This window comes from Typha angustifolia, chromosome 2 (assembly GCF_048772165.1).
Source record: "Typha angustifolia cultivar Huaian chromosome 2, ASM4877216v1, whole genome shotgun sequence".
Taxonomy (NCBI): Eukaryota; Viridiplantae; Streptophyta; class Magnoliopsida; order Poales; family Typhaceae; genus Typha; species Typha angustifolia.
Window position 1 is genome coordinate 7,580,445 of NC_133240.1, and position 19,871 is coordinate 7,600,315.

At 37.6% G+C, this 19,871-nt stretch overlaps 2 protein-coding genes and 1 long non-coding RNA gene across 3 annotated transcripts; 2 read left to right on the forward strand and 1 right to left on the reverse strand.

Annotated features, from left to right (window-relative positions):
- The first annotated feature begins 393 nt into the window (after positions 1-393).
- Positions 394-4,446, forward strand: LOC140771198 (uncharacterized). The gene is made up of 4 exons (XM_073112647.1): positions 394-687; positions 791-1,075; positions 1,225-1,279; positions 2,111-4,446. Exons 2-4 carry the CDS (start codon positions 905-907, stop codon positions 3,799-3,801), a joined length of 1,917 nt encoding a protein of 638 aa, XP_072968748.1. The 5' UTR covers positions 394-687; positions 791-904; the 3' UTR covers positions 3,802-4,446.
- On the reverse strand, positions 1,286-2,613 carry LOC140771208 (uncharacterized). The gene is made up of 3 exons (XR_012106123.1): positions 2,473-2,613; positions 2,170-2,349; positions 1,286-2,056 (listed from the first exon to the last, which is right to left on the reverse strand). It is a non-coding gene; the product is annotated as an uncharacterized lncRNA (long non-coding RNA).
- Positions 4,447-6,178: 1,732 nt separating the features above from the next.
- Positions 6,179-19,549, forward strand: LOC140773570 (uncharacterized). Its single transcript, XM_073116198.1, has 4 exons — positions 6,179-6,856; positions 7,005-7,059; positions 12,481-17,115; positions 17,206-19,549. The coding sequence occupies exons 1-4, from the start codon at positions 6,695-6,697 to the stop codon at positions 19,242-19,244; spliced, it is 6,891 nt and encodes a 2,296-aa protein (XP_072972299.1). The 5' UTR covers positions 6,179-6,694; the 3' UTR covers positions 19,245-19,549.
- Positions 19,550-19,871: the final 322 nt, after the last annotated feature.

Below are 19,871 nucleotides of genomic sequence, written 5' to 3' on the forward strand. Positions count from 1 at the left end.
GCAAGCTGGCTAGAACATAATGGTGTTTCACAGAGTACATGCAAATTTGTTCTGTTGACTGAATTTAAAAAAGAAAGGGTAAAGTGGAGCTAAGACCAAGCGAGTAGCCCCAGATTTAGATTTACTTTTTTTTTTTTAATTTATATATATAGAAGAACCGCAGGCTCAGCTTTTGCTTTCTTACTCTTTTCCTTTAAGAATAATCTCGATGATTAGCAACTACCGTAAGCTAATCCAGTCAGCATTGGTCGCATGAAACCAAGCTAACATATGCCTACTATTCACCCCCAATATAAAACCTATTCTTGAAGCAGCTCAGCCATGCAGATGACTTTGTACTTTTCTACAATATATTAAAGCTTATTAGCCAAGTATAAAACTCTCTAACCAGAAGGTTGGGTCCAAACTCTAATGAAGGATCTCTGCAGCCTTTTGCTTTCTTACTCTTTTCCTTTGGACGACGTCGATTTTCTTTTCCCCTTTTCCTTTTAAGAATAATCTCTGCATCTGCAACTAAAAAATACTATGGCTGCAAGCTCGGATGCACGAGATGACGAGATGCATGCAATAATCTCGTTGCCATCGACCATGTAATTTGGCGACTATCACAGGCTAATACACTCAGCTTTGGCTGCATCAAACCAAGCTAACATGAGGCCGGGTTCAAGAACTGCTGCAGGCCTCCAGGTTGCACTCTTTACCTTTTTTTTCTCTTTTTCTTTTTTTTTTTTTTTTTTTTTGACTCTTTTCCTTTTCTTTTTCTTTTTTCTAATTCTTTCCTTCTTTGAAGGCTTTCTTGTTCCTCACTCATAGCATCTCCTTTGCTTCTTGGCCGAGTCTATGAACCTGCAACATGTTAGATAAAGAGAGGGAGGTATTGCATCTGTTCAAGCACACCTGAGTGATGGAGCTCATGGCGACTCCAGGGGCGCCTATCGTGAAGGTATACTATGGCAGGCCGATGCTGCCTGACGTGTCGAGGGTACTGGCTTGCCTCTATGAGAAGGATGTCGAGTTCAAGCTTGTTGACATGTATGAGGGCAAGCACATGCCCGCTGATTTGCTTAAGCTCCAGGTAAACTTACCTTAAGTCTCTTTTAATGTGGTCATTCTCTCCACATTTCATCAGCACGTAAGATGTCATGTAAATTAAGCTCCATGATGAGTATAGTTGATCCATGAATGCTTTCTCCCTGACATTGTGCTTCTTTTCCTTCTTTGCAGGCATCAACAAGAGTTCCAGTCCCTGGCATTGAAGATGGATCTACATTCCTATCCGGTAACACATTTCTATTCTCGAACTCGAATCTTAGCATACTGAAAGGATTGATTCAGTTTGCTCATACCTTCTTCTATGAAGAAAAGATCACATCATCCATTCATTGTATCCTGTTTCTTGAGACAATCTGTTTCCAAAAGCTTTTTATTGAGCCACATGGTAGGTAAGGTAAGTCTGGAGTATGATAGATGGTTCATGATTATGTAGATTAACGTTATACAGAGAATGCATCCTGCTCTGAGATAGACCATGAAATAAGAACAAAAGCTTTGTCAGGAAGAATAGGAAAGACTCTACATTAATCTCAGCAAAACATCAACTAGTATCCCAAGAGTCTCATAACTTGGTTGTGACCCAAGTCATTCACTCTCCTGCAATTAGATTTTTAACTAGCACACATTGAAATTTTTTGGAGAATAGACAACAACTAGGACGGGCAAAGTAGAAAGCCTATAAGAGCTTATGAGAAACAGGTGAAGCACCTTCACACAAAAAATATAAATATATATATTTAACAGCTACAAAATTCAGCGGGACTATGTTTAGAAAATCAAATTATGTTTCAGTTATATTACTGATGATACAATGAAAAGGTGCTGTTGAAAGATAAGAAACCAAGCTTTCAAGTGAATAAAGAACAAGAACAGGGTCATCTGAATATAAGTGTTGAGAGTCTGCCTCTCGAACCTTCTCTTCTGGACTTACCATCTCCAGGAATAATTTCTGATGCGCCTCAATTAGATACGATATTTGATCTTTTTTCATCATAAACCTCTCCTGGAATTCAAACATTACAACTAAGAATTTAAATGTTCTGGTTTGTGAATTCAGAATCCAGAGCAATATGCAGGTATGTTTCAGGAAAGTATGTGGATCGTGGGAATAAATACCTCCTGGGACGGGATATGCTCGAGAGGGCTTCCATCGAACAATGGCTCAAGTCAGAGGAGCAGAGCTTTGATCCCCCAAGTTGGGCACTGGTCTTCCATCTGGCCTTTGCTATGCATACGAGGCTCATTGAACCGGATCGAGCTCTAATTGACCAGAGTGAGCAGAGGCTAGCCAAGGTCCTGGATGTTTATGAGCAAAGGTTAAGCGAGAGCAGATACTTGGCTGGTAATGAGTTCACTCTGGCAGATCTTTCACACCTCCCAAACTCTCACTACCTTGCAGAATCCAGCGAGTGGGCTTACCTTTTTCAGAAAAGGAAGAATGTCCAGAGGTGGTGGGAATTGATCTCTCATCGGCCTTCGTGGACTAAGGTAGTGGACAAATTGAACGAAGTATGGGTACCGAAGGTGCTCATTAATGCTGAAGACTCTCCCGCATCTCAGCAGTCTTCATCACAAGTAATGAGATCTATGTCTCCTGCAACAAAGCCTCAAATAATCCACCAACCTATTCCAACTGCACTGAATGCTTCAGTTCAAATGAGTCCTCCATCAGGTCCTTCCTCTCAGCATGATGGTCCTCCATCTGTTAGTCCTCAAGATTCTATTGCCAAGTCTGATAAGCAATCTTCATCTACTGCTCAACCCACTCAAAATCTCACTTCTGCTCAGTCTTCCTTACAAGAACCTCTTGATAAGGCTACTCAAACATCATCAAAAGCTCAATTGGGGGACCAAGTCACTCCTACAACTCCTCGTGAGCCTCCAGCTCCCACTCCAACAAGCACACAACAAGATGCTACCGAAAAGAAGTTAAACAGTAAATCAGCAGAGACAGCTCCAAATACTCCTACAACTCAGCCAGTGACTCAAGTTGCTCCTGCAATTGAACCTACTAGTGAAAGAGCATCTGGTACTAAGACAGATCCTGCTTCATCTCAGACCACTGAGAAGACACCCTCTACTGATTTCACCAAGCAAACCCCACAAAAGCCTTCTTCTCAGACAAGAGAACTTTCATCGAATACTCAATCTACTCCTCGAATCACCACTGCAACAACTCGTATTGACAAAAAAGCCAATAGCTCAGAACAGAGGGCAGCATCATCCAGTAATGAACAGTCAGTTGCTGGTGCGCAGTCTACAGAAGTAGCATCCTTGAATGCTAATCCGAGCACTCAACCAGTCTCCACTTCTCAATCTTCAAAAGAGAAGGGCACTCAAAAAGATCGAGAAGCTACTGTTCAGCATTTAGAGGCAGCCTCATTAACTGCCAAGCCTATTACTGAAACATCCACTGCTTCTAATGAGAACCTCATTCAATCAGCTCAAGCTCCAGTGCAGTCTATAAAACCAGGCTCTCGTGCTCAATCAGACACTGGAACAACCACTCAACCAGCACAAAAAGCTTCCATTCAGTCTACAGAACCAGAATACTTGAATGCTAAGCAGCAAATTGACAAAAAATCTGCCCTACAAGCTTCGGAAAAACCACTTCCTGCTCAAGTTCAAAAGGATGCAAGTCAACAAATACAACCAGAGAATTCTACTAGTGAGCAAACCACTGGAACGGACACAGCTACTCAGAACCCAACAAAAGAAGCTCCTAGAGATAATGCTCAGTCCACTTGACCAATTTTATCACTATTGCTTACTGGTCAGACCACAACTATACCAGCTCAAACAGTGATTTCTGCATAAACTTTCTTGCTTTCTCAATTGGTTGTTGAAAAATCCACTGCTTCTCTGAGCAGCACAACATCGTTACTTATTGATGAGACCACCTCCTAACTAGGTCAAACATTGACTTCTGCTAAGTCAAAACAATCAGCTTCATTAATTACTCAATCGGCAGCCGGAACAATCACTGCTTTAATGCACAACATGTCACCTTAGACCAACCAAACCACTACCAAAGTAGTCCAAAATATTAGTTACATTCGATCAATAAAATCAGCACCTTAACTTACTTAATTGTCCACTAAGTTGTATGTTTGCTTCATTGGCAATGATTCCTACTCAGCCAATAAAAGTAGAAAAAAAAAACTCTACAAGGCAATTAAGCAGTTTCAAATTCTATACGACAATAGAACTACCTTCTTTAGATACTGAGTTGATCACCATTTCGTTCACCACTTCTCTAGACACCACAAATCAGCTCCATCACTATTGTCTATTTCTCAGACCACCACTATACCAGCTCAAATAGTGACTTTTGCTCAATCAAAAGAACCAGCTTCCTCAGCTACTTTGCATTGAGCCTGTTCAGCTCGATACTGTTCATCTTCAACCTACATACATGAAAAGAGTCTCTTTTAATCTCAAATTTCAAATCCGCATAACTTTCAAATGGAGAATCCGAATAAAACATATAATAGAAAGCTATTGAAAAGAGGAATCTAAGAATGTAATTTTCATGGATTAAAAGTCAGTATCAAGACAAAACTGAAACGGAAAAGTTTTTCCTAATACAATGATGATGTTGTGATTTCCTCTCCATCTAAACTCCAAATTGATAAAAAGAAATTCCAAAAATTCACCCGTCCACAAGGGTCACCTTGGCAGAAAATTATAGTGGTTTTCACCAAAAAGAGATGAGCACAGAAAAAGGTTCTTGCATGATATTAATGACGATTGACAAATCAACAAGAAGATAACTCTAATGCCAATGTTGATGAAGTTACATGCAGATAATGAGTTCAGAATTACCTCAATCGCAATCCTAAGTTTGGATCTTTCACTTATTACAAGCCTTGCCACCAAACACGAATATTTGATCTTGCTTCCTTATTCACATCTAATTTCGTCTCGTCTGTAATCCCGAGAGAGATCTAACTCCTTATCATGAGGGGACTAACCACATTTCTCTCAAATGTAATAACTTATCTCAACCAACGGCGAGTCACCATAACAAATCCAGAGTCATCATGGCCAATATATCGGGATTCTGTTTACATTCGTGAGCAGATCTTGGTTCGGATCCAATCCATCTCAATAGTTTACATCAAATATGTTTTGTCCCTCATGCTATATATAACATGATTACTTTCGTAGTTGTCTAGTTTATATCTTTGCGCTTTCATCGAAACTTTCCTTTTGTGTTAAGAGTTGTGGCATCTTTATTATTATGCCACGCAATTAGAAAACAAACACTGAAACAAAACTTAAGAGTCTGAATACTAGACGTGGGTTGAACAAATGATCGATACTCTCTTGATACAAAGATTAGGTCTTACTAAACTTTAACCAACATACTAAGTCACCTTTAGACTTCAAATCATTGCGTCGGTGAGTCATAGCTCTAAGCTGCCACGTTGCCGAGCTACTCCAAATCACTGCACCGCTAAGCTGAGTTGAGCCATTGAGCTAAGTCATTATACCAAACTACCAAATAATTTTTTCTATAATAATTACTTAGGGTTAGAGTCAGCTCTATGACAACCTTGACTGTAAAGGAGATACTAATTTTTCTAAATTTGGTTCGTACAAGACCTAAATAGTTGCTAATAATCTAAATGCATTTATTAGATGACAGTATTCTAAGCCGACAAGAGGTCTATTAGCTTATGTTAATGATAGTATTCAAACTTGTAAGATTATCACTAACCACTAATTAGTTTTGCAAAATCCCATTATCTAGAGACAACAAAATAATAGAGTTTCTAAGTTTACTTTCTTTTCTTTTTATTTTTCCTAACATCGTGGTACTAAGCAAGCTGGTTAGATCATAGTGGTGTTTCACACAGGCACAGTACATGCAGATTTGTTCTTTTGACTGAATTTGAAAAGGAAAGACCAAGTGAGTAGCCCTAGTGGTTTTTTTTTTTTTTTTTTGATAGATAGGAAGCCCGTAGGCTCAGCTTGTGCTTTCTAATTCTTTCCCTTTAAGAATAACCTCGCGGATTAGCAACTACCATAAGCTAATCCAGTCAACGTTGGTTGCATTAATCCAAGCTAACATATGCCTACTATTTACCCCCAATATACAACTTATTCTTGACGTACCTCAGTCATGCAGATGACTTGTACTTTTCAAGAATATATTAAGCTTATCAGCCAAGTATAAAACTCTCTATCCAGAAGGTTGGGTCCAAACTCTAAGGAAGGATCTCTGCAGCCTTTTTCTTTCTTACTCTTTCCTTTGGACAATGTCGATTTTCTTTTCCCCTTTTCCCTTTAAGAATAATCTCTGCACCTACAACTGAAAAATACAATGGCTGCAAGCTCAGATGCATGAAATGACAAGATGCATGCAGTAATCGCGATGCCATCGACCATGTAATTTTGCGACTACCACATGCTAATCCACTCAGCTTTGGTTGCATCAAACCTTTTTCCTCTTCTTCTATTTTTACTCTTTCCCTTTCTCTTTTTCTTTTTCTAATTCTTTCCTTCTTTGATGACTTTCTTATTCCTCACTCATAGCATCTCCTTTGCTTCTTGGCTGAGTCTAGGAACCTGCAAAATGTTAGATAAAGAGAGGGAGCTATTGCATCTTTTCATGCATACCTGACTGAGGGAGCTCATGGCGACTCCAGGGGCGCCTATCGTGAATGTATACTATGGCAGACCAATGCTGCCTGACGTGTCAAGGGTACTGGCTTGCCTCTACGAGAAGGATGTCGAGTTCAAGCTTGTTGACATGTATGAGGGCAAGTGCATGCCTGCTGATTTGCTTAAGCTCCAGGTAAATTACCTTAGTCTCTTCCAATGTGGTCATTCTCTCCACATTTCATCAGTATGTATGATGTCATGTAAGTTAAGTTCCATGATTGAGTATAGTTGATCCATGAATGTTTTCTCCCTAATATCATGCTTCTTTTCCTTCTTTGCAGGCATCAACAAGAGTTCCAGTCCCCAGCTTTGAAGATGGACCTACATTCCTATCCGGTAACACATGTCAATTCTCAAGCTATCAATTGTTTTTTAATGCCTACAAATTGAATCCTAGCATACTGAAAATTTTTAATTCATACTGATAGGATTGATTTGTTTTGCTCATACCTTCTTCTATGAAGAAAAGAAAATATCTTCTATTCATTGTTTCCAACTGTGTTTGCTAAATGGATGCAGCTGAGATAAGTTCTAAATCAAATTCAAGCAATCTTCTAATATATAAGTAGGATGAATCTCCGCCATCTCAAATGCCACTAGTGTGCACCTTTAATCTCTCCGGTCATCCTACATGAGACATTATGGCTTCATTTGATTAAAAATAAAAATATTCATAGATAGTGTTTTACTTATTTTTTATTTGTAGTTTAGAAGAGAGCTATATTTTTTGTGTTTTGTGTAATACTAGGATAGAGGTTCTCTCCCTAATTCTGAGTTTGAATAAGAAAACAAAGATAAGGAGTCCAGTATCTATGGTATTAGTGAAATCATAAAATACTAACCATGGTATTAGTAATACTAGATTTCGTAATGTTATGCTACAAACTATGAATAACGGATCCTAATTCATATACGGGTCCATTATTCTTTAATCAAACGGAGCCTATGATGATTATGGATAAAGCACATTATAGTAAGAAATGGGAGAAGTCTAGCTCAAAAGCTTCAAGATATGCAGACTAATTTACCCCAAATGCAACTATCACCTCTTTTAAATGAACCACACGGTAGGTAAGGTAAGTGATAAGGACATCGAACCAAACAATATCACACATACGGGCCAACACATGTAGACAGAGATGAACCGCTCGACTGGTTTCACTTTGGGATGGTTATTAATGTGTCATTTAGTCTTAGTTAGACTTTAATTAGTTGCTCTATCTCTTCCCATTTTCTGATATCTTCAGAATATTTTCAGACTAATTATTAGCACATTAATCATCTCTTTTGATTTGTTTTTGTCTAGTCAGGTGATGGTTCACTTATGATAAGTTCGCTTCCAGAATATCTTTTTCCTAATTCTATAATACAACTTCTTATTTTAGAATAACAGTTAAATATCATAATAGTCATATTTCATAATACAAATATTATTAATCAAACTTACATCTTAAACCACATACTAATCTAATTACTAATTTATTCCTGATTTGATTATAAGTTCTCTCAAATGTCTTATAATAATTCATTACTACTTTCTTCTCTTCTTAAACATTTTATCAATGTCTTATCGTAATTCATTATTCCTCTCTTTCTAACATTTATAACATGGATGAACATGTCGGTCGGCACTCCTCGTGCCAACCAACACTTGCCGTACAAGTAATGGCGCGACACTTGGCACAGGTACGTGCTGACCAACATGCGGCACGGGCGCGTGCTGGTCATTGTACCATGCGAAGCCCTTTTTTAAATTTTTTTATTTTCATCAATCATTATCAAATTAACTGATCAATTGATCATTTAAAAAGCTTAAATAAAATTGATGATAATGAGAGCAAATATGATAAATTGATAATGGTGATGATGATAGTGATGGTGATAATAACAACACTAAGTCTGGTAGCAGTTATGATAATGATGGGACATGCATCCCTATTACACAACCTTCTCAAAAAGAATTATTTTTTCAGAGGATTTGAGTCTGTAGATAGCAGAACGAGATATGCACCTACAGAATGATATGAGTTCATCATTATTACCATCATACCAATCACACCCACCAGAGCTAAAATATATTTATTATACTCTATATCCACAATCTGCATATACTTATGGTGTCTTTATTTGTACCGTTCATTTTCGTGCATGTTCAATATCTATATCATATCATAAGAGAATTATAAAATTTCTATTTGTATGAAGACTATTTGAGATATTCCAACAAGTAATACTATCAGTAAATAAATTTTAAAAATATCAATAGTATTTAATGTAATATTCTCGTATTATTCACGACAAATAAAGTATTTGATCCTCCTCGTCATTTTATGTTCAACTAAATATTAATTTTAATTATTAAACTATTATCAATTAATATCGTGTTCAATTATATAATAAAGTGTTCAATCATTAATATTAGTTCTAATGAATGACTTCAATCATAGTATGTATTGAATAATATTTATATTTAATTGTTGATTTATCTTTAATAAAATATATCATTTAGAAAAATCATCTAAAAGTAAAGCATTATAATGTAGGCTTAAAATTTTTAATACATATATTTAAACCAAAAACCAAAGATTGATATATCAAAAACCCAAAAATATTTTTAAATAACCTAAAAGATTTATTAAAAATATTATAAATATGTGCCAATGGCACGTAAAGGCGTGCCACTAGCACAATAAGATGTGCCACTCAACATAGCCCGTGCCACTGGCATGGCCATTGTTGACCTATAATACATAATACTACCTCATATATTAATAATATATTATTATTAAATATTATTTTAAAAATAAATTCTTGAAATTAAGTATATGTTACAAAATTACTTAATATGATATTTAGTTGGATATAAAAAAACATAATCTAATGTTTATAATATTTTTTTCTTTTACATTAAATAAGTAAAATTCAACTTAAAAAGTTTAAATATCAATAATTTAATATTCCATGAAAATAAGTATATTTTAAAACATAGTATTATTATTATTAGATATTATTTTCGAATCTATATATTCAAATATAAATATTTATTAAAATTATTGATAATATAATACTTAATTTGATATAATCAAAATATAAATATAAATTATCTTATTATTAAAATATTTTTTATATCTACTAATAGCATTAAAAATATAATATTAACAAACCAATATGTTTTCCAGTTAAATATTTATTCGAAGATAAAATAATATATTTGCTATTTAAACTATGTACTAACCTAATCAAATCTTTCTTTCTTTAAATAATAAAATAAAAATTTTGCAAAAAAATAATATATGAAAGCTTAATATTTATTATTAATAATCTTATGTTTTAAGATAAAAGAAAAATATATTTCCATGTAGAATAAAATTTTATTATTATCGACTATAAAATATTATAATATTATATAATATTTTTTATATAGTCATTGTATATATAAAATATAAAGTAAGGCATACTTAATGCCCGCACCTTAGCATTGTATGTGTAACGCCCGCGCCGTAACTTTGCATCAAGCACCCTAACATTGCACACATAATAACATTGCATATCTAGCACGCCACTCTTACATTGCATATCTAGCATCCCGCTCTTGTATTGCATAGCTAGGTTCACACTCTAGCATTGCATACATAGAGTACAGTGCTTTAATTTTCATTATCCTATCAATCTACTTTATATCAAATTGAAAGATATTTTCGTAATTTTTTCTTCTCTACCATCACTTTATATCACATCACAAATAATTATTACACCCTTATTTTAAAATAAAAGTGAACAAAGGAATAGTTATTCCTAAAATAAATCTCTCATTTTGGTAATAATAAATAGGAATTGTTATTCATATTTCAACCCTATTTTAGATGTGAACGAGATTTTAGGGTTTTCTATTGGCACTATAAGTAGTTAAATACATAGCGCTAAGATAGTTTTTGGTGAAATAAAGACATTTTGAAGCTTTCTCCATGGGTTCTATAAAGATCTCGTCTGATGAGAAATTGAAACCTTGAAGCGCAAAGCCTAAGGTCTTGGACTACGGATTTGATATCCTCTTTCGTTTCTCTTGCATTCTTCAACGTTTCCAAGACACCACAAGACTTCTATGATTTCATTGAGAACCCAACCGTACAGACATTTTCACCTGGACGTCATTGGCTTCCAGATCTGATCCTTAGTATTAAATTTCAGATTTCCTCTTTAGATTCAGTTTCAACAAGAGGTTCCAATTGTGGATCGGATTTCACTTTCTCATTGTTTCGGACATAATCAACTGACGAGTATAATATCTGATAACATCTTTTTAGACCTCACATCTAATTTGTTGTCCTTAGATCAAATGTTGCTGGTAATCTTATCCCTTACACCAAAATATATGTTTTCACATTAGCTTTTTCTTACAATAGCCTTGTGCTGGAATTTTCTAAAACCTATTAATTTTTTTTACTGGAACCCATAAAATTGTCTATTTTGTTATCCTTAATCTAGCACCTTCCTTATTAGTTATTTGATCTTGATTTTGAGTGAAGGGCCCTTGTCAGAGGAACTATCCATGCTGCTAATAATCTAAGTCATTCTGTTGAAACTTGAAAGCAAGGTATCTTGCTTGTGACCATATACTATAACAGAATTTCGTATGTTTATTTAGAGGACTCCTATTTAACTAGTTTGCCTTTATTTTTTTTTTATTTTTTTGACAAACATGCGCTAGCCCTCGTTTTATTGAAACTTAAAACAAAATTAGTCTAAAAAAATATTAATCCACAAGTCTATCAAACCCCAATTATAGCATAGGAATTCCAACAACCAAACCATCTACCCACCAGTGTCAAGAATCCTACTTAGCCAAACAACATACAGCACCAGCAAAATATTAACACTAGCACAACTACAAAAACATCTACAAACAAACAACCAGTTATAGGACGAAATGCAATTTAATCCCGTTCCATCTTAGTCTAAATCCACTTGATTTAACTAGTTTGCCTTGATTTAAACTATTTATTTACTGATTCTCTTAGTGTAGCAGTGTAGTCATTTACATGTTTGTCCTGCATCAGTTTGTCTGAGTGTGATAAATGGTTCATAATTATGGAGATTAATGTTACACGGAGAAAGCATCCTGATCTGAGATCTTGACTATATCTGTCAAGATCTCAAACTATATCTCAAGAACAAAAGCTGTCAGGAAGTATAAGCTCGAAGCCTCGAACTTAATCTCAGCAAAAGCTCAACTATATCTCAAGAGTCGAAATTTGATTGTGACCCGTATCATTCACTCTCCTGCAAATTAGTTTTTAACTAGCAAGCATTGGAATTTTGGGAGAATAGACAACAATAGGATGGGAGAAATAGAAAGCTTATAAGAACTTATGAGAAACAGGAGAAGCACCTACATAGAGAAAATATAAATATCTATTTAACAGCTACAAAATTTACTGAGGCATGGTTTTTGTTGTATTTTCAGGTAGATACTATGTTTAGAAGATCACTTTATGTTAAGTTACATTACTGATGATTCTATGAGAAAGTTCTGTTTAAAGATATGAACTAAGCTTTAAAAACAAGAACAGGATCATATATGAATAAAGTGTTGAGAATCTACCTCTCAAACCTTCTCTTCTAGGCTTACCATCTCCAGGAATAATTTCTTATGTGCATCTCAAGTAGATATGATATTTGATCTGCATTCATCACAAACCTCTCCTAGAATTCAAACATTACAACTAAGGATATAACTGTTCTGGTTTGTGAATTCAGAATCCAGAGCAATATGCAGATATGTTTCAGGAAAGTATGTGGATCGTGGGAATAAATACCTCCTGGGAAGGGATATGCTTGAGAGGGCTTCCATCGAACAATGGCTCAAGTCAGAGGAACAGAGCTTTGATCCCCCAAGCAGGGCCATGGTCTTCCATCTGGCCTTTGCTACGCCTACAAGTCTCACTGAACCGGATCGAGTTCTAATTACACAGAATGAGCAGAGGCTAGCCAAGGTCCTGGATGTTTACGAGCAAAGGTTAAGCAAAAGCACATACTTGGCTGGTCATGAATTCACTCTAGCAGATCTTTCGCACCTCCCAAACTCTCACTACCTGGCAGACTCCAGTGAGTGGGCTTACCTTTTCGAAAAAAGGAAGAATGTCCAGAGGTGGTGGGAATTGGTATCTCGTCGGCCTTCATGGACTAAGGTGGTGGAAATATTAAATGAAGTAGAGATATTGAAGGGGCCCATTCATGCTGAAGACTCTCCCACATCTCAGCAGTCTTTGCCACAAGTAATGAGATCTATGTCTTCTGCAACAAAACCTCTAATGATCCGCCAAACAATTCCAACTGCAATGAGTTCTTCAGTTCAAATGAATCCTCCATCAGGTCCTTCTCAGCATGCTGGTCCTCAATCTGTTATTGCAAAGTCTTATAAGCAATCTTCATCTACTGCTCAACCCAATCAAAATCCCAATTCTGCTGAGTCTTCCTTACAAGAACCTCTTAATAAGGCTGCTCAAACATCATCAAAACCTCAATTGGAGGACCAAGTCACTCATACAACTCCTCGTGAGCCTCCAGCTGCCACTCCAATAAGCACACAACAAGATGCTACCAAAAAGTTGATAACCAGTAAACCAGCAGAGCCGGACCAAGTCATTCATACAGCTCCTCATGATCCTCCAGCTGCTACTCCAACAAGCACACAACAAGATGCTCCTACTTCATCTCAACAACAAACAACCTTGCCTTCTCAGTCAGCAATTACTTCTCAGGCCACTGAGCAGACACCCTCTACTGATCAGCTCACCAATCAACCGCCACAAAAGGCTCCTTTTCAGATGAGAGAACTTTCATCAACTACTCAATCAACTTCTCAAACCACAAGAGAAACAACACAGACCACCAAAAAACAAGCTCAAAGAATTCCTGCTCAATCTACATATGAAGCCTCCCCAGCTGCTCAGTGGCCCAATAAAGAAGTCAGTGATTCAGAACACAGAACAACATCATCCACTAGTGAACTGTCCACAGAGCAAGTGCGACAATCAGTTTCCGGAGCTCATTCTACAGAAGTAGCATCTTTGAATGATAATCCGAGCACTCAACCAGCCCCCAATTCTCAAACTTTAAAAGAGTACCCGCCTACTGAAAAGCCCACTCAAAAAGGTCGAGAGGCTACTGTTCAGTATTTAGAAGCAGACTCATCAACTACTAAGCCTATTACTGAAACATCCACTGCTTCTCAGACCGCCACAAGAATGCCCTCCACAGATCAGACCCTCATTCAACCAGCTCAAACTCCAGTTCACTATATAAAACCAGACTCTCCTGCTCAATTAGACACCGGAAAAGTCACTTCTTCCCAAACTATCTTGCAGAAAAGTCCAACAGAAGAGACCACCACTCAACCAGCAGAATTAGCCTCCTCAGCTGCACCACTAGCTACAGGAGAAACCACCAGTCAAGGAGGTCAAGAACTGCCCACTGTTCAGTCCACAATACCAGAATCCTTGAATTCTAAGCTTCACAGTGAAGAACAATCTGCCTCTCAAGCTTCCAAACAACCACTTCCTGCTCAGCAAGTTCAAAAAGATGCAAGTCAACAAATACAAGAAACCACATCTACTTCTGAGCAAACCACTGGAACAGCTGCAGCTACTCAGACCCCAACAAAACAAGCTTCAAGAGATATTGCTCAGTCCAGAGAACCAGCTTCAACACCATTGCGTGCTGATCAGACTACCACTAGACCAGCACAAACAGTTATTTCTGCTCGGTCGATAAAACCAGATGATGAGACCACCTCTCAAATTGGTCAAAATATGTCTTCTGCTCAGCCAAAACAACCAGCTTTCCCAGTTACTCAGTCAACAAGCAAAGCGTCTACCACTTTACTGCGCAGCACGACATCATCTTCAACTGACCAAATTTTCGCCCAGACAGCCCAAAATAAAAGATATGTTCAGTCAACAGAGCCAGCTTCCTCATTTACTCAGTCGATAACCCAATCGTTCACCCCTTATCAAGAAACAAATCCGTCAATGCCAACTGATCAGACCACCCCTCAAGAAGAAAACAAAGCACCTCCTACTAAGCCAATAAAATTAGGAGAAACTCAAGAGAGCAATCAAGCAGTTTCAAATTCTCAAACTACAACGAAACCGAGTTCTTCAGCTACTGAGTCAACCACCATTTCTTTGGACACCACAAGACCAGATTCATCACCATTGTCTTCTAATCAGATCGATGCTTCTCTAGACAGCACTCCATCATTATCAATTGATGAGACCACCTCTCAAATTGGTCAAACAATGCCTTCTACTCAGCCAGAACAACCAGCTTACCAAACTACTCAGTCAGCAATCGAAGCATCTACTACATCAATGCGCAACACAGCATCATCCACTATTGACAAGACCACTCCCCAACCAGCCAAAAATATTATTTCTAGTCAGTCAACAAAATCAGCTTCTTCACTTACTCAATCACCGATACAATCATCCTCCGCTTATATGAAAAGAAATATGTCAATGCCAACAGATCAAATCCCCCCTCAAGAAGCAAAAATAGTGGTTCCGATTCAACCAACGAAACTAGGAGAAACATTGGGGGGCAATCAAGAAGTTTTAAATTCTCAAACTACAACAAAAGCAATTTCTTCAGCTACTGAGTCGACCACCATGTCATCAACCACTTCTTTGGACACCACAAGACTAGATTCAGCACCATTGTCTTCGAATCAGATCGATGCTTCTCTATACAGCATTCCATCATTACCAATTGATGAGACCACCTCTCAAATTGCTCAAACAATGCCTTCCGCTCAGCCAGAACAACCAGCAACTACCCAGTCAGCAGTCAAAGCATCTACTGCTTTAAAGCGCAACGCAGCATCATCCTCTATTGACATGACCACCGTCGAACCAGCCCAAAATATTATTTCTGGTCAGTCAACAAAATCAACTTCTTCACTTACTCAATCAATGACTCAATTGTCCACCGCTTTTATTGAAAAAATTATGTCCATGCCAACAGATCAAATCACCTCTCAAGAAGCAAAAATAGTAGCTCCGACTCAACCAACAAAACTAGCAGAAACTTTGGAAGGCAATCAAGAAGTTTTAAATTCTCAAACTACAACAAAAGCAAGTTTTTCGGCTACTGAGTCAACCACTATGTCATCAACCACTTCTTTGGACACCACAAAACCACATTCAGCACCACTGTCTTCAAGTCAGATCGATGCTTCTCTATACAGCACTCCATCATTACCAATTGATGAGACTACCTCTCAACTTGCTCAAACAATGCCTTCCGCTCAGCCAAAACAACCAGCAACTACCCAGTCAGCAGTCGAAGCATCTACGCGCAACGCAACATCATCCTCTATTGACATGACCACCGTCGAACCAGTCCAAAGTATTATTTCTGGTCAGTCAACAAAATCAACTTCTTCACTTACTCAATCAATGACTCAATTGTCCACCGCTTTTATTGAAAAAATTATGTCCATGCCAACAGATCAAATCACCTCTCAAGAAGCAAAAATAGTAGCTCCGACTCAACCAACAAAACTAGCAGAAACTTTGGAAGGCAATCAAGAAGTTTTAAATTCTCAAACTACAACAAAAGCAAGTTCTTCGGCTACTGAGTCAACCACTATGTCATCAACCACTTCTTTGGACACCACAAAACCACATTCAGCACCACTGTCTTCAAGTCAGATCGATGCTTCTCTATACAGCACTCCATCATTACCAATTGATGAGACTACCTCTCAAATTGCTCAAACAATGCCCTCCGCTCAGCCAAAACAACCAGCAACTACCCAGTCAGCAGTCGAAGCATCTACGCGCAACGCAACATCATCCTCTATTGACATGACCATCGTCGAACCAGTCCAAAGTATTATTTCTGGTCAGTCAATAAAATCAATTTCTTCACTTACTCAATCACCGACTCAATTGTTCACCGCTTATATTGAAAAAATTATGCCCATGCCAACAGATCAAATCACCTCTCAAGAAGCAAAAATAGTGGCTCCGACTCAACCAACAAAACTAGCAGAAACTTTGGAAGGCAATCAAGAAGTTTTAAATTCTCAAACTACAACAAAAGCAAGTTCTTCGGCTACTGAGTCAACCACTATGTCATCAACCACTTCTTTGGACACCACAAAACCACATTCAGCACCACTGTCTTCAAGTCAGATCGATGCTTCTCTATACGGCACTCCATCATTACCAATTGATGAGACTACCTCTCAAATTGCTCAAACAATGCCCTCCGCTCAGCCAAAACAACCAGCAACTACCCAGTCAGCAGTCGAAGCATCTACGCGCAACGCAACATCATCCTCTATTGACATGACCATCGTCGAACCAGTCCAAAGTATTATTTCTGGTCAGTCAATAAAATCAATTTCTTCACTTACTCAATCACCGACTCAATTGTTCACCGCTTATATTGAAAAAATTATGCCCATGCCAACAGATCAAATCACCTCTCAAGAAGCAAAAATAGTGGCTCCGACTCAACCAACAAAACTAGCAGAAACTTTGGAAGGCAATCAAGAAGTTTTAAATTCTCAAACTACAACAAAAGCAAGTTCTTCGGCTACAGAGTCAACCACTATGCCATCAACCACTTCTTTGGACACCACAAAACCATATTCAGCACCATTGTCTTCAAGTCAGATCGATGCTTCTCTATACAGCACTCCATTATTACCAATTGATGAGACCACCTCTCAAATTGGTCAAACAATACCTTCTGCTCAGCCAAAACAACCAGCAACTACCCAGTCAGCAGTCGAAGCATCTACTGCTTTAGTGCGTAACGTAGCATCATCCTCTATTGACATGACCACCACCGAATCAGCCCAAAATATTATTTCTGATCAATCAACAAAATCAACTTCTTCACTTACTCAATCACCGACTCAATCGTCCACCACTTATATGGAAAGAAATATGTCCATGCCAACAGATCAAATCACCTCTCAAGAAGCAAAAATAGTGGCTCCGACTCAACCAACGAAACTAGGAGAAACTTTGGAAGGCAATCAAGAAGTTTTAAATTCTCTAACTACAACAAAAGCAATTTCTTCGGCTACTGAGTCGACCACCATGTCATCAACCACTTCTTTGGACACCACAAAACCACATTCAGCACCACTGTCTTCAAGTCAAATCGATGCTTCTCTATACAGCACTCCATCATTACCAATTGATGAGACCACCTCTCAAATTGGTCAAACAATGCCTTCCGCTCAGCCAGAACAACCACAACTTACCCAGTCAGTAGTCGAAGCATCTACTGCTTCAGTGCACAATGCAGCATCATCCTCTATTGACATGACCACCGTTGAACCAGCCCAAAATATTATTTCTGGTCAGTCAACAAAATCAATTTCTTCACTTACTCAATCACTGACTCAATTGTCCACCATTTATATTGAAAAAATTATGTCCATGCCAACAGATCAAATCACCTCTCAAGAAGCAAAAATAGTGGCTCCAACTCAACCAACGAAACTAGGAGAAACTTTGGAAGGCAATCAAAAAGTTTTAGATTCTCAAACTACAACAAAAGCAAGTTCTTCGGCTACTGAGTCAACTACCATGTCATCAACCACTTCTTTGGACACCACAAAACCAGATTCAGCACCATTGTCTTCAAGTCAAATCAATGCTTCTCTATACAGCAATCCATCATTACCAATTGATGAGACCACCTCTCAAATTGATCATATATTGCCTTCCGCCCAGCCAGAACAACCAGCTTCCAAAACTAATCAGTCAATAGTCAAAGCATCTACCACTTCAATGTCCAGCACACCATCATCTTCTATTGACATGACCACCATCGAACCAGCCCAAAATATTATTTCTCGTCAGTCAACAAAATCAACTTCTTCACTTACTCAATCACCGACTCAATCATCCACCGCTTATATGGAAAGAAATATGTTAATGCCAACAGATCAAATCACCTCTCAAGAAGCAAAAATAGTGGCTCCGACTCAACCAACAAAACTAGGAGAAACTTTGGAGGGCAATCAAAAAGTGTTAAATTCTCAAACTACAACAGAACCGAGTTCTTCAGCTTCTGAGTCGACCACAATTTCATCCACCACTTCTTTGGACACCACAAGACCAGATTTATCACTATTGCCTGCTGGTCAAACCACTACCTTTCAAGCAGGAAAGGTAACGACTTCTGCTCAACAAGACAATCAACCAGCTTCAAATTCGAAGATCACAACAGGGCCAACTTATTCAGCTACTCAATCAACTGACGAGTCGTCCACTGCTTCGCTCGCCAGCACACAATCAATGACCACTGATCAGACAACCTCTGAAGCAACAAAAACAGAATTAGAAAAAGCTCAACAGAGCAATCAAGTATCTTCAAATTTTAGAACAGCCATAAGGTCACAACCTAGTGATCAGCCAAACACTGGATCAGCTCAAGATTCCACAACTTCCGGGTCTACTCAACCACCTAACAACAGAAATCCAACAACCTAATTGGACTCTTCAATTGATCCAACTAGGAAACCAAAATCTCCCACCTCATCTGGCAGCTAAGCACTTCATATCCATCAAGTGATATCCGGCTCATTGTCCCTAAATGATATCCAGCCTCAAGCAGATCCACCTAAGCCAAGAATTCTACTTCCATGCATTGCTATATCAGGTCATTTAATTCCCAATCACTCCTGCCTATTTTGAATGGTCCATTCTAGTGTTCTGTCTAACTCAATGAGAGTTTTCCTCTTTGTTTCACAATGGTGTTTGTTTTCAGAATTTATCTTTTATTGCTTTATATTTTCCTGATAGAAAAAAAAATGTGGCTTACTGGAAAGAGTATAAATCACACATTACCCGAAATAAGTTGCATAATTTTTTTTCTGATGTGATATCATCTGTGTATTTCTCAAACTAATTACTAGTTATGCATCTAAACAAGATACCCAAATGTGTGATGAAATTTCCAGATTGTCATCCTGAAATTTTATTTGACATAAGTCAAATCAATGAGGTAAATCACATGCGTCTTCAAATGTCCATATCAAATTCAAAATCTTGTGTGCTAAACAGCATATAGTTGTTTAAAAAATATAAAGTTTGATATAGTAATAGTCTATGTATTTG

What these genes read in the sequence shown, in the direction of transcription:
- LOC140771198 (XM_073112647.1), top strand. Translation starts at nt 905, where the DNA reads ATGGAGCTCATGGCGACTCCAGGGGCGCCTATCGTGAAGGTATACTAT. An exon ending in CTGATTTGCTTAAGCTCCAG is followed by an intron (nt 1,076 to 1,224) that starts GTAAACTTACCT and finishes CCTTCTTTGCAG; the next exon opens with GCATCAACAAGAGTTCCAGT. An exon ending in TGGATCTACATTCCTATCCG is followed by an intron (nt 1,280 to 2,110) that starts GTAACACATTTC and finishes TTGTGAATTCAG; the next exon opens with AATCCAGAGCAATATGCAGG.
- LOC140773570 (XM_073116198.1), top strand. Translation starts at nt 6,695, where the DNA reads ATGGCGACTCCAGGGGCGCCTATCGTGAATGTATACTATGGCAGACCA. An exon ending in CTGATTTGCTTAAGCTCCAG is followed by an intron (nt 6,857 to 7,004) that starts GTAAATTACCTT and finishes CCTTCTTTGCAG; the next exon opens with GCATCAACAAGAGTTCCAGT. An exon ending in TGGACCTACATTCCTATCCG is followed by an intron (nt 7,060 to 12,480) that starts GTAACACATGTC and finishes TTGTGAATTCAG; the next exon opens with AATCCAGAGCAATATGCAGA.